The sequence below is a fragment of the Eublepharis macularius genome, chromosome 10 (assembly GCF_028583425.1).
Source record: "Eublepharis macularius isolate TG4126 chromosome 10, MPM_Emac_v1.0, whole genome shotgun sequence".
In the NCBI taxonomy this organism is placed as follows: domain Eukaryota; kingdom Metazoa; phylum Chordata; class Lepidosauria; order Squamata; family Eublepharidae; genus Eublepharis; species Eublepharis macularius.
Window position 1 is genome coordinate 2,013,867 of NC_072799.1, and position 12,880 is coordinate 2,026,746.

Below are 12,880 nucleotides of genomic sequence, written 5' to 3' on the forward strand. Positions count from 1 at the left end.
AAAGTCCACGCCGGAAGGGCAGGGCAGGCCAGAAGCTGATGGCTGCCACAGGATCAGATACAAAGGCAGCCATTTGTCCCGGGGCGAGTGGAATGCCCCCTCCTAAGCTGGCCACGATTGCTGGTCACCTGGAAGTCCTGAGGCTTGTTGGACAGCAGTTTTTTGGAAGTGCTTTTTCTTCTCTTGGTCCCATGAGCCGCGTGCGTTGGAGGTTTCTTGGGGAGGGAAGGTTGATCTGATGCTGAAGGCCCCGAGGGAGGCTCCGCTTCGTCTCCTGTCCCAAGGTGATCTTCACCCTCTTCCTCGCCAGCTGTATCTGAAGGATGAGAAAAGGAATCAGGAGGGTGGTCGTTTGGAGAAGAGGAGGCTGAGGGGGGACATGATGGCTCTCTTTAAATATTTGAAAGGCTGTCATTTGGAGGAGGGCAAGGAGCTGTTCCAGTTGGCAGCAGAGGGTAGGACGCGAAGCAATGGGCTTAAATTACATGCAGAAAGGTACCGGCTGGATATTAGGAAAAACTTTTTGATGGTCAGAGTAGTTCAGAAGTGGAACCAGCTGCCTAGGGAGGTGGTGAGCTCCCCCTCACTGGCAGTTTTCAAGAAGAGGCTGGAGGAATCCTTGTCAGGGATGCTTTAGGCTGATCCTGCACTGGGCAGGGGGTTGGACTAGATGGTCTGTATGGCCCCTTCCAACTCTATGATTCTGTGATCACAGTCCTTAAGTCAAATTGATTGATGGCAGGAGAGGTCCATCCACAAGGAGCAGCGCCCTTCCAGGCACAGAACAAGGAATAGCCTTCAGCTCCACACCATGCCTCAGAGGATGCCAAATTCTGGACAAAGAGAGGCTCCGGTGTGACGGAGAATGTAGCAGAGAGGGCAGGGACTACCACGCGGGCATGTGGGCCATGCAGGGCTGCTTCCAGGTTTCGGAAGACCTGGGCAGAGAGTATTCAGGGCCACTACTAGACACCCCTTCTTGACCTCCTACCCACCTGCCCCCAGGTCTTTCCTTTGCCCACCTGCAAGGCCTCCCACCACCTGCTGTCACAGGTGCCCACACGACCTGCACACCTTTTCCCTGATGGTGCTGGGTGGGGAGTGCAGCTAGGTGTGCTACTGCCGTGGCCACCAGGAACGCTGGTGTTTTTTGCTCCGCCCCCATGCCCTTCTCCAGCAGCGCTAGGCAGGATGTGCAGCTGGGAGCAGAGGTGGCACAGCACCCACAAGCAGGCAGTGGAAGGGTATGACCGCAGGCCTCAGAGGAGAGACGGGGGTAGGAACTCAGCAGCAGTGGGCCCCACCAGAAGCCCCGGGCCCTGGCAGCTGCCCCGCCTTGCCACGTGCTGATGCCGGCCCTGGGGCTATGCCAGTGCAAAAGGTAAGGAGAAGATCCACTCACCTGTGATGGTGTCCAGCTCCACGGGAGTTGGGTTTGGCTCGAGGGGGGCAGGAGGCAGGAAGAAAGGAGCTGCCCCGGGAGGAGGAGTGTAGGAGACTTGCAGGATAAGAGAGGCCTGAGAACGAGAGAAGAAACGGTGGGAGTGGGAGGCGCTCGGAGGCAGCAACCGTGCCCCTACCGCTGTCCACAGTCGTTCACTGGTGCTGGAGATGGCACGGCAGCTTACAAAATCAGACTCCATGTTGCATTTGTGCAGCCTTATTCTGCAAGGGGTCACTTGTAATTCCAAGGGACTCGGGTCCTTTGGGAAGATCTCCCGCACTCGCCCCGCAATGAAATGAACGGGTCTGGTTCACTCTGCACCAATATTACCCAGGGCACGTTCAGAGCCAGGACAGACAGATGGCGAGAAAAATGCAAACTCAGCGGGCCATTCAAGCACAAACACTCCCCCAAAGCCGAAGCAAACGGCCATTACGTTCGTTTTCTTGGGCACTACTCTGTCTAGAAGAGTGGAATATACACATACTCGTATTATGATGATAATAAATGAAGAAGAAGAAGAAAATGAGCAATTACTTCAACTGCAATGAAAAACTAGCCCCCACACACAAATACAGAAAATGTGTATGAAACTTGTAAGGAAAAGAAGAATCTTTATTTACTGAGACGTACCCTATTTCATTTACACCTTTTCCACCAATGGAGACCCATACGCCATTCCATCTCCTAACACCAACCCTGCGAGGAAGGTTAAGCTGAAAATATGTAAACGGGCCAAACACATCCAGAAAGTTACCAGGCCCTAGTCTGACACGCTAACCACTACACCACACTGGCTCTCATGCTTCCAAATAAACTCGAGAATCAATGGCACGGAATCCACTGGATTTTTATGAGAAATATAACACTCTTGTACATGGTGTGTGGAATCTGTTTCAGTTCTGTTTGCAATGCCTGAGCTGTGCAAAGGGTCCCAGCACAGAAGGCACCTTGCCTGTCTCTTGCATTATTTACCCGCTAAAAAAGGGACTTGTAATTTGCCAGTCCAACACTAGGTGTCAGTGCATGACCACTCATGCCAAGGTCTGGGTCTGGAAGAAACCTCCCCTTCGAGGGAGACCACATGAACAGTTTTACGTCGATTTGGCAAACCAGATTACTGCAGCAGCAGGTAACAGAAGTTACAGGCTCCCGTCCAGACTTTGCAGCCCTGAGAAAGGAGCAGTTTGGCTGCCCACCAGCAAGAAGGCAAAATCTTCTTCCCTGACTTTGGAAATATTTGAGGAAAAGCTGCCAAGTTTTTATCAGGAATGTCCCAAGTTGCTTTTTAACTAAGGTTACCAACCTCCAGGTGGGGCTAGAGATCTCCTGGAATTACATCTTATCTCCAGACTACAGGGATCAGTTCCCCTGGAGAAAACGGAAGTATAGAAGCTGTAGGGCATTATACCCTGCTGAGGGTATAATGGAGAATGGAGACATGGCAGGAGCACAAGTCAAACCAGCAGAGTGCTGATTTGTAGCCCAACCACTTAACCACTATGCTACAGTCAAGTGGTTGGGATGCGAATCAGCATTCTGCTAGTTCGATGCCCACTCCTGCCCTGAACTCTGCAGGTGGCCTTGGGTCAGCCCCTCCTCTCAGCCTCCCCAGCTGTATTGTGAGGATAATAATAACACTGACTGAGTGGGATATAATCACAGTTATTATTACAGGAGCTGCTGTAGCATAGTGGTGAAGTGGTTGGGCTGAGAATCAGTACTCTGCTGGTTCGACTCCCACTCCTGCCCTGAGCTCAGCAGGTGGCCTTGGGTCAGCCCCTCCTCTCAGCCCAGCTCCCCAGCTGCATTGTGGGGATAATAACACACAGACTTTGTTCGCCGCTCTGAGTGGGGGCATTGATCTGTCTAGAAGAGCAGTCTATAAGCACAGTAATTATTATGAGAGCTGCTGCATGATAGTGATTCAGTAGTTGGGCTGTAAATCTTCACTCTGCTGGTTCGACTCCCACTGCCGCCATGAGCTCAGCAGGTAGCCTTGGGTCAGCCACTCCTCGCAGCCCAGCTGCCCAGCTGTATTGTGGGGATAATAGCAACACTGACTTTGTTCACGTCTCTGAATCAGCATTAATCTGGTATAAACGCACACTTACTACGAGGCCATCCTTCATCCAGCCTTCAGCACTGTCAAGGCCGCCCTGCGCCAAGGCACAGAACCAGCCAGGGCTGTCCCTCTGCTTCACGAAGGAAGGCCTCCCGTGTCTCCGTGGCAGGCTGATGGGGGTCCGTGGCCATCAAATAAGGGCAGGTCATTTGGGTTAGGTATGGGACACCATGTCAGATTTCAGCCAAGGGGCATGATTCACAGCAAAAGCCAACATTGAGTATCATATTCGAGATTAAAATGAAAAGGGAAGCCGTTCCTCTTCAGCACATACGTTGTGTCTATTCTCTCCTTTTTTTATGTGTGCTCTTTTTCTACCTAATGGGTTTGGTGCCTCTGTGCTTGCATCCTCAACCCATATGGGCCCATTTCACTCACAGAGTCAAGGAGCCATTTTGGCCAGGGATCGTGGAGATTTTTTGCCTTTCTCGGGGCTTAGAGCAGGGGTCACTGGGGGGGGGGGGAATAGGGGAAGGAGCTGTGAATTTCCTGCATTGTGCAGCAGGTTGGACTAGATGGCCTTTTGTGGTCCCAACTCTGTGTTCCTATGATTTGTGTTTGTGGGCCACGCTCCTGCCTGGGTGCCACTTCTCTGACCTTCCTCGGCAGCTCTCCCTGTGAACTTGGCCACAAGAGGAGCATCCCTTCAAAATCTCAGGGAGGGAGCAAAGGGAAGTCAGGACAGCAGAGAAGAGTTGCCGGTTTGGGGACTCCTGGACTCTGTTCTTCCCGCCTGGAAGGGGAGGGGGGCGGCAGTGGAACAAAGCCGACCCGGAAGGAACTTCCCACCCAGTGAAAGAGCCAAAGTAGGAAGCCCTCAAGTTCCTCCTACACAAACATCCTCCCTCTGAGTAAGGTACAATGACTTCCCCTTTTCCAACACCGTGAGAGAAAAGTCCACTGAGGAACTTACTTAAAACATCACAGTGGCTGGTAGGGAAGAAGGGGGGGGGGGGTTCTCTGTTTGCCACCAAAATTGGAAGGGGAAATTTGGAGTCATCTACGCTACAGCCATTTTCCACGAAGACGTACCCGAGGGCACTAAGAAATGGCCTCAGGCCGCCTCTCTTCTCCTAAGGAGGCACACTGCCTTTTGCAAAAGGACTCAAGGAGGTAGCAGAACTGTAAAGGACCTCCAGGTGAGAACATGGGAAGCCATTAAGCATCAGGCTGGAAAAGTATTGCTTCACGAACCCACATTTTGAGTCAAGAGAAGCCCTTCTTCTTAAGCCCAGGCGTGTCTGGTTTACTCGGTTGGTAAAGAAAGTACTGTATGCATGCTCAGAGGCACTGCCTTCTGTATTATCCTGTCCAAGACTGCTGGGTCCTCTTTTTTTTGACAGCAGGACTTCAGCCAAGGCAAGTGCTAAGAAAGATCGCCCCTTGCTCAGCTTGGGCAAATGTTTTGGTACGAAAGTAGATCCACAGGAATTAGCCGTGTTAGTCTGTAGTTGCAAAATAGTAAAGAGTCCAGCAGCACCTTTAAGACAAACCAACTTTATTGTAGCATAAGCTTTCGAAAGCCACAGCTCTCTTCGTCAGATGCATCGTTCGCTTTCAAGAACCACAGCTCTCTTCGTCAGATGCATCGTCAGCTTTCGAGAACCACAGATCTCTTCGTCAGATGGTTAGTCTTAAAGGTGCTGCTGGACTCTTTACTATTTTGGTATGAAAGAACAACCCCCTCCCTCACAGACTGGGGCAAACAGCACTAGAGGAGGGGTGATTTATCTCCAGGATTACTGTTAGAATATGCAAAGCCTCTTCTAATAGTAATTAAACTTGGATGTGATCAGGTCATTGCGGGTCATCAGAAAACAATGCAGTTGAATGGAAGTGCATGTTGCTCTACAAAGAACCACCAGCAAACACCTGCCCATCACCCAAGGTGTGCTCATTCGCCCCTCCTCTGCCGGGGACTTGCTCCAAAGGTTAGAACTGAAGCCCACGCCTCATACCGGATGGGACTCCTGCCTGTTGCATAAGGAGTGGTGCCTTCGGGGGTCCCAGGGTCACCACAGAGAGTCCCTCAGCAGTCCTTTGCTTTCTTCCTGCTGGGGGTCACCACGACGAGGCTCACTGGCAGCCAGCGAGGCACGGACTTACCCCTGTGCTCTGCTTCTTGGCATCCAGCAGAGGAGCGTTGAAGCTGGCAGCGAGGTGGGGAGAAGCCAGGACATCTCGGAGGGGCACGTGGGCTTCGCCCAGGAACCTTGAGGACGAAAGAGGACCCCCGTTACCAAGCAGCGTGAAGTTTGCATTGGGGTCAATAGCACGGTTCGCACAGGTTCCATATATAGGAGAGCTTTGGAAAATTGGAACTAAAACTTTAAAATGTTGATAATGTTCATATCATGAGTTACATCCAACAAACTACCTCCAAGAATGCAAAGGGGGCAATTTTCACTGACCCCCCCCCCACGTTGTTCCAAGGGATCTCCCCTGTTCCCTAAGATCGGAGGCTGCAGCAGAAAGGGGGAGGCAGGAATGCCTCACTTCATGGGCAGAAATTACTGCTGGGTCCAAGCCCACGAATGAAAATACTGAATTTTGGGATACTTCCCAGCTCCAGCACCAACACCATCCACACACCCAGATCTCAAGTCCTAACATTAAGCAGAAGGCCAGAAGCACTAAATACAAACTGGCCTTCTTCTGGAATTCAGAAAAGAGGCCTGAGCCAGAAGACACCCCCCACCCCAGACCCGTCAAAAGGGGTGGCTCAAGCTGCTCTTTGGTTTCGACAGAGGCGGATTCCAGAGCATGCTCCTCTGTGGAAGAACAGGCTTCCGTCTTGGATGCCCTTTGCTCTAACCCATATGTGTGTGTGTGGCACAGACCACTCTTAGAATCAGAGAATCCTAGGGTTGGAAGGGACCTCTAGGGTCATCTAGTCCACCCCCCTGCACAATGCAGGAAATTTATGACTACCTCCCCACAACGCCCACACATACGCCCAGTGACTCTTACTCCATGCCCAGAGGATAGCAAAACACCATCAGGATCCCTAGCCGAACTGGCCTGTTCCATACAAGCTCAAAAAACATTCCTTAAAATAACCTACTCCCACACCCATGTTCCAAGATTAAGCGCAGCATTCTAAACACTGTCCAAGACAGGACCTGGTTTCCTGATAACCATTCTCATGACGTCCATTACCTACAGAGAAAGTCAATGCACTGAGCCACGCATACGTCAGATCTCCTCTGCACCACAGTAAAGAGTCCAGTAGCACCTTTAAGACTAACCAACTTTATTGTAACATAAGCTTTCGAGAACCTCAGCTCTCTTCATCAGATGCATCTGTAGCATAAGCTTTGGAGAACCACAGATCTCTTCGTCAGATGCATCTGTAGCATAAGCTTTTGAGAACCACAGCTCTCTTCGTTAGATGCATCTGTAGCATAAGCTTTTGAGAACCACAGCTCTCTGACGATGCATCTGACAAAGAGAGCTGTGGTTCTTGAAAGCTTATGCTACAATAAAGTTGGTTAGTCTTAATGGTGCTACTAGACGCTTTACTATTTTGCAACTACAGACTAACACGGCTAACTCCTCTGCATGATGATATCCTGAGTCCACCACAGCTCGCTTAGCCTTTGAAGCCCACAGGGCATCCGGAGCACAAGCCCAGCACCCAAGACCATTTGCCTCAGAAGAGCTAGCCGAAGCCCAAGGGCTTTCCCTGACAAAAGCATCTCACTGAATCCACTGAACCTCGGAAATACTTTTTTAAAAATCAAAGCATGTGGAGCTTTCACCCCTTAGGAGAAGACACTGTCCTTGGCCTCATCTGGAGGCTTCCGGGCCTTCCCTGTCTGCACTCTTCACTTGGTGGTGGCCCCTCTGTCAGTTCCTTCTGCATCCAATGCACTCTTTTAAGGGAGGCAAGGGGGCTAAAGCAAGACCACAGAGGGGTTGGGGGCTGGGGCTGCCAAGAAGCAACAAGAGTGTGGACTTAATGGCACACATGCTCTTCTCTCACACCCAGAAACAATCCTACTGCACAGTCTCCGAGTTAGGGCTCGGAGATGTTTGGGTACAAAATCTTGCTTTCCTTTGTCCCGGTTCTTGACCGACCCTCCCTCCCTTTTCTAAAATATTGGTGTTTTTAAAAATATAGTAAATGTGTTAGGGAATTTTTAATAAAGACTCATACCATTTTAAAAACTTCGCCTGGCATGTGAAAGTTATGGAAAACACCTAAACAGCACATTCCATGTCTCTTGTGGTAATTGTTGCTATGTTGCGGGTCAGTATGACACTACACAACTTTGTAAATACATAACTATAAGCAATTTTTTATCTGGAATAAGGGCTCCACGCTCAGCCTTGGACATTTCATATTGCAGATTGTTTATGTTCTGGCCTTGCCCCAAGGAGCCAGAAAGGATTCTTGTTTGCATTAAGTATCTTGATTGTATCTTGCCACTCTAAGTAACGGTGCCATTACTCTCTTTAAGATAAAGTCTAAGTGAACTGTTGTAATAACCTTCTTGATCTTTTGATTCATTTTGTTCTATAAACAATTTAGCATTAAAGTATTTAGGCATAAAGACAAGGTAGCTCAGGACGCATCAAGCCCCGGGAGCCTCATGCATCTTGAGTTTTGTGTAACAATAAAACTCATATTTCTCTGCATCACAGCGGTTGGTGTCTTGGATTATATTTGGGTAAGTGGTAGAAGGGAAATTTATAATTGGCAGCAGAGTACTAGGAAAAAAAATCCCTATCAGCATGCAACATGAGTTTCCTCTCTGTATTTTCCTCTGCCAAATGTTGGAAGGCACGCTTTTTATGCCATACCACGCCGGCTAGCGTTTTTTACGCTGCCACAGACTAACATTGCTGCCTGCCTGGAAATAAACACTCATAACTCAACCCTGCTTTCAGCCTGGAAGTCTGCTTATCCACTTTAGGATATGATGCAAAAGGTAGATAAGAAAGGAAACTTGGTTCCTAATCCCGTTCCCTGGGGAGAAGCAGAGCTCACCAGGGAACCAGAACGGCTCCAGCTGGGGACAGAGAAATAATCCAGGGGCCAAGAAGGTGTCAAGAAGGCTATTTTTTCTCTTCCTATTTTTAAATTGGATTGACACCTTCTTGGCTCTGGAGACATCTCTACACACCCTGTAACCAGACCCACCCACCCCTCTCCAAGGAGCTGGTTGTTGAGGATCCTTCTTGGAATGCTTCCCAGCTCCTTTTCCCGTCATTGTCTGTACAGGAGGGACAGTTGTCCCCCGCCCCCCCCCCCCCCCACACACACAGAAGCTCCCTTCCGGCTTTTTAAGTTTCTGACCCAACACGCTTTATTAAGTATCCTGATACAGCGTCTCAAAAACAAGGTTATCAAAGGACACCGAAAACAATTAACAGTCGAAAAGAGCAAGAGTCCAGTAGTACCTAAAAGACTAGCAACGTTTGTGGTACGCCACCAAAGCTCCTACTCTACTACAAATGTTGATAGTGTTATAGGTGCTACTGGACTCCGGCTCTTTCCTACTGCTACAGACAGACTAACACGGCTACCCATTTTGAACAATTAACAGCTTTAAGTCACAGACTTAGAAAAATTTAAATCAGCATAACCACACATGTGCATACATGTATACCACAGAAAACACCTCTTTTCCTGACTGAATATCCTATGTCAGGATTCCCCCTTCCAAACTGTTTTTTCAGTTCCTCTCTAGAGAGCCAGTGTGATGTACTGGTTAGATAGACTAGGATCTGGGAGACCCGGGTTCAAATCCTGCTCTGCCATGGAAGCTCGCTGGGTGAGCCTGGGCCGGTCACACTCTCTCAGGCTTGTAGTGAGGATAAAATGGGGAAGAGGAGAATGCTCTGAGCCACTTTGGGTCCCACTGGGGAGGTGGGTGGGGTATAAATGAAGTGAAAATATTTTTAAAAATAGATTGCGACATATTCTTTTGCTGGTAGTTTTTCCCTTGGCCATCTGGAATGTTGGTGAACATTCTGTGACTTCCGCCAATGGGTGGGAAATGACTGACCCAGGCAACAGACCGATCTGTCCCTAGCCTACGGCATGCTCACCTCAGGAAGTCAATGTGCACAGACCATGATGGACCCAGTCAGCCAGACTGAAATCCTCTGCCTGTCCGTACTGCACAAGACAGGACTTCTCTGTAAAACTGTGCACCCCCCAAATCCTGTGTGCAAAAGACTAGATTCTCCATGCAGATGCCACGCTTTTCCTACATAGAAGTGCTTTTTTCCCACAGGGCTACGCTACTTGCACGTACCGTACAAAGAAAACGAGGAAAAGAACAATATATTCAAGGCCTACGTTTGGGAGCCGACGACTGAGGCCTCTTTGTTTTCGCATGAGAAATGAAGCCTGTGTCTCCTGAGGCATTCACCCCCTCCCATCTGCACATGTGCCGTGTGTGTGCTTGTGAAGCTGCAAACAACTGCAGCATAGGCACGCACGACAAAACGTACACAAGGGAACTTGTTACACACAACACACAGCTGCATCTTTCCTGCTTAAAAAGTGGTTTCCGTGTTGGGTAAGGAGAAGCCCCTCTAACCAATGGCTTAAAAGGACATCACAACCTCGTCCCACCACCAGGACAATGCTCAGACTGGGGCACCTGCCACAAGTTGCAACCACAGACACCCCTTTCTCATCCAAGATCAGCTTGCATTTCTCTCTCCAATGAAACGTTACGTGGAGGAAAACCCCATGGCTGCTCCTGGGTGTATGAAGATGACGACACAGAGAGGGTAGCGGTATCATTTCCACGCAGGGCCAGCAGGCACAATCCTATAACCTCACTGCATACGTGGCTTGGGCCCTTGCACGCCTGGGAGAAAGGCGAGGACATAAACATTTTAAATAAATACATCCAGACATTTCACGAACACACAACCTGCTCTACCAAGGACCTCATTTCAGTGACGTTCCAGTCTCTGAAATGGACATTTGTTCTAGAAGTCCGTTTTGAGGATTTCTCTCAAAAGGCGGAGAATCCAGTGCCTCCAGGAAAAAAGGAAAATAATTGTAATAACAATAATAACAATAATAATAACTGTGCTTATACAACACTCTTCTAGACAGATTAGTGCCCCACTAAGAGGGAACAAAGTCAGTGTTGTTATTATCCCCACGATACAGCTGGGGAGCTGGGGCTGAGGAGGGGCTGACCCAGGGCCACCTGCTGAGCTCATGGCAGGAATGGGATTCGAACCAGCAGAGGGCTGATGCCTAACCCAACCACTTAACCACTTACTGTGTTACAACAGCTCAGTTCAGCCTTGGCTCATCTTATCGGGAGGGAGAACAGAGAAGGACCTTATGGGGCAACATTCCTATTGGGGTCTTGTGTGCAAGGGGGGGCAGATACTCCTTTCCAATTCAGTCACTGCATTTGGTGTGAACTAGCCCTTCAAGACCCATATTAGGATTTCAAAATACAGGCCAGGCTGTGGAGCAGGGCTGAGCCAGCATAGAGCACCATGGGGAGAAGTTTGGGGTGGAAGAAGGTGGGGTGGAGTTCAGCAGCTTTGGGTGGATCAGGTGGCAAAGCCTGATCAGATTGGAGAAAAACCATGTTAACCTGCCCCAGCCATATCAAAATTCTTGGGTTAAGCAACAAAATATCTAAAATGAAACTCAAAGCAGAAAAGGGCAGTAAAACTTGGCATGGACGGTCCTCGCCGTGTGCCTCTGTCCTTTCCAACCAGGCACCTCCCAACCAGCTTTCCCCGCCCTCCTGGGGATTCTCTTCTGCTGAATCACCCTGTGCTATTCCTGGATATCCTACTTAGAGGCAGTTATTCTTGAACAGCCCCTTCCTCTTCCCAGCCCACCTGCTGTAGCGCATAGTTGGGCTGTCTCAGAGCTGACACACTGAACTTGCACGGCTTGATCAGAGCCCATCAACAGTATGGCAAGCATCCCGCCGACTCTTGAGATTCTTCGCTTAATCCACTTATAAGGGGAGGCTTCACAGAGAAGTTGGGGACCGTCGTTTTGGCCCCCTGGCTTGCATGAGCAGCGCTCAGACCTTTGTGGGCCCTGGGACATGTTGAGCCTCCAGTCTTGACCCTCCTTCTGCCGCCTCCCCTCCAAGGGTGCAATGTGATCTCCCAGCATAAATCTTTGGTACATGTTGATTTCGCAAACAGATTTCACAGCAACTGGAGCTGCCTGGAAGGACGAGCCCTCGTCTCCCTGGATCTTGGAGTCTTTGAGGCTGGCCCTGGATCAGCAGGGATCAGGGAAACTGCTGTGCGCATTCTCAAAGGGCAAAATGGAATGGGTGGCGGTGGTCTTATCGTCAAGGCCAAGAAGGATGCAAGGTGGGGAAAGGACCACTCAGCCCGTGCGGCCGCCATTTGTGTGTGTGTGTTACACGCCGTCAAGTTGCCTCGACTTATGGCGACCTTATGAATGAAAGACCTCCAAAACATCCTATCATTAACAGATTTGTTCAGATCCCACAAACTGGAGGACGCGGCTTCTTTTATCTCGTTTTAGGTCTTCCTCTTTTCCTCCTGCCTTCCGCTTTTCCTAGCATTATTGACTTTTCCAGAGAATCTTGTCTTCTCATGATGTGTCATTTTAGCTTCCAGGCTTGATTTGATCCAGTACCCACTTATTTGTCTTTTTGGCTGTCCATGGTATCCGCAAAACTCTCCTCCAGCACCACATTGCAAATGAATTAATTCTCTTCCTGTCAGCTTTCTTCACTGTCCAACTTTCACATCCATGCATAGTAATGGGGGATACCAGAATCAAAAAGAGTCCAGTAGCACCTTTAAGACTAACCAATTTTATTATAGCATAAGCTTTCAAGAATCAAGTTCTCTTCATCAGATGCCTGATCAAAACTGGGCAGATACCAGAGTTTGGCTTATCTTGATCTTGGTTCCCACAAAGACGTCTTTATCTTTAAGGATCTTCTCTCTTCGTCATATGCATTGTCAGCTCTCATCAGTTTGTCAGATGCATCGTCAGTTTTTGAGAACAACAGCTCTCTTTGCATCTGACAAAAGCTTCTCGAAAGCAGACAATGCACCTGACGAAGAGAGCTGTGGTTCTCGAAAGCTGACAATGCATCTGACAAACTGACAAACAGAGCTGAATTCTTAAAAGCTGACGATGCATCTGACAAACACAGCTGTGTTCCTGAAAGCTGACAATGCATCTGATGAAGAGAACTGTGGCTCTTGAAAGCTTATGCTACAATAATGTTGGTTAGTCTTAAAGGTGCTACTGGACTCTACTATTTTGCTACTGCAGACTAACACAGCTAACTCCGCTGGATCTATGACCATGGAAA

At 49.2% G+C, this 12,880-nt stretch overlaps 1 protein-coding gene across 2 annotated transcripts in view; it reads right to left on the reverse strand.

Annotated features, from left to right (window-relative positions):
• DYSF (dysferlin) overlaps window positions 1-12,880 on the reverse strand; it is a 191,918-nt gene that overhangs the window by 148,406 nt on the left and 30,632 nt on the right. For both annotated transcript variants that reach the window (XM_054990484.1, XM_054990483.1), the window contains exons 4-6: window positions 5,676-5,781; window positions 1,403-1,517; window positions 129-316 (exon numbers count right to left, since the gene is read on the reverse strand). In XM_054990484.1, coding sequence (XP_054846459.1) covers window positions 129-316; window positions 1,403-1,517; window positions 5,676-5,781 — 409 coding nt within the window. The remainder of the gene's footprint in view (window positions 1-128; window positions 317-1,402; window positions 1,518-5,675; window positions 5,782-12,880) is intronic.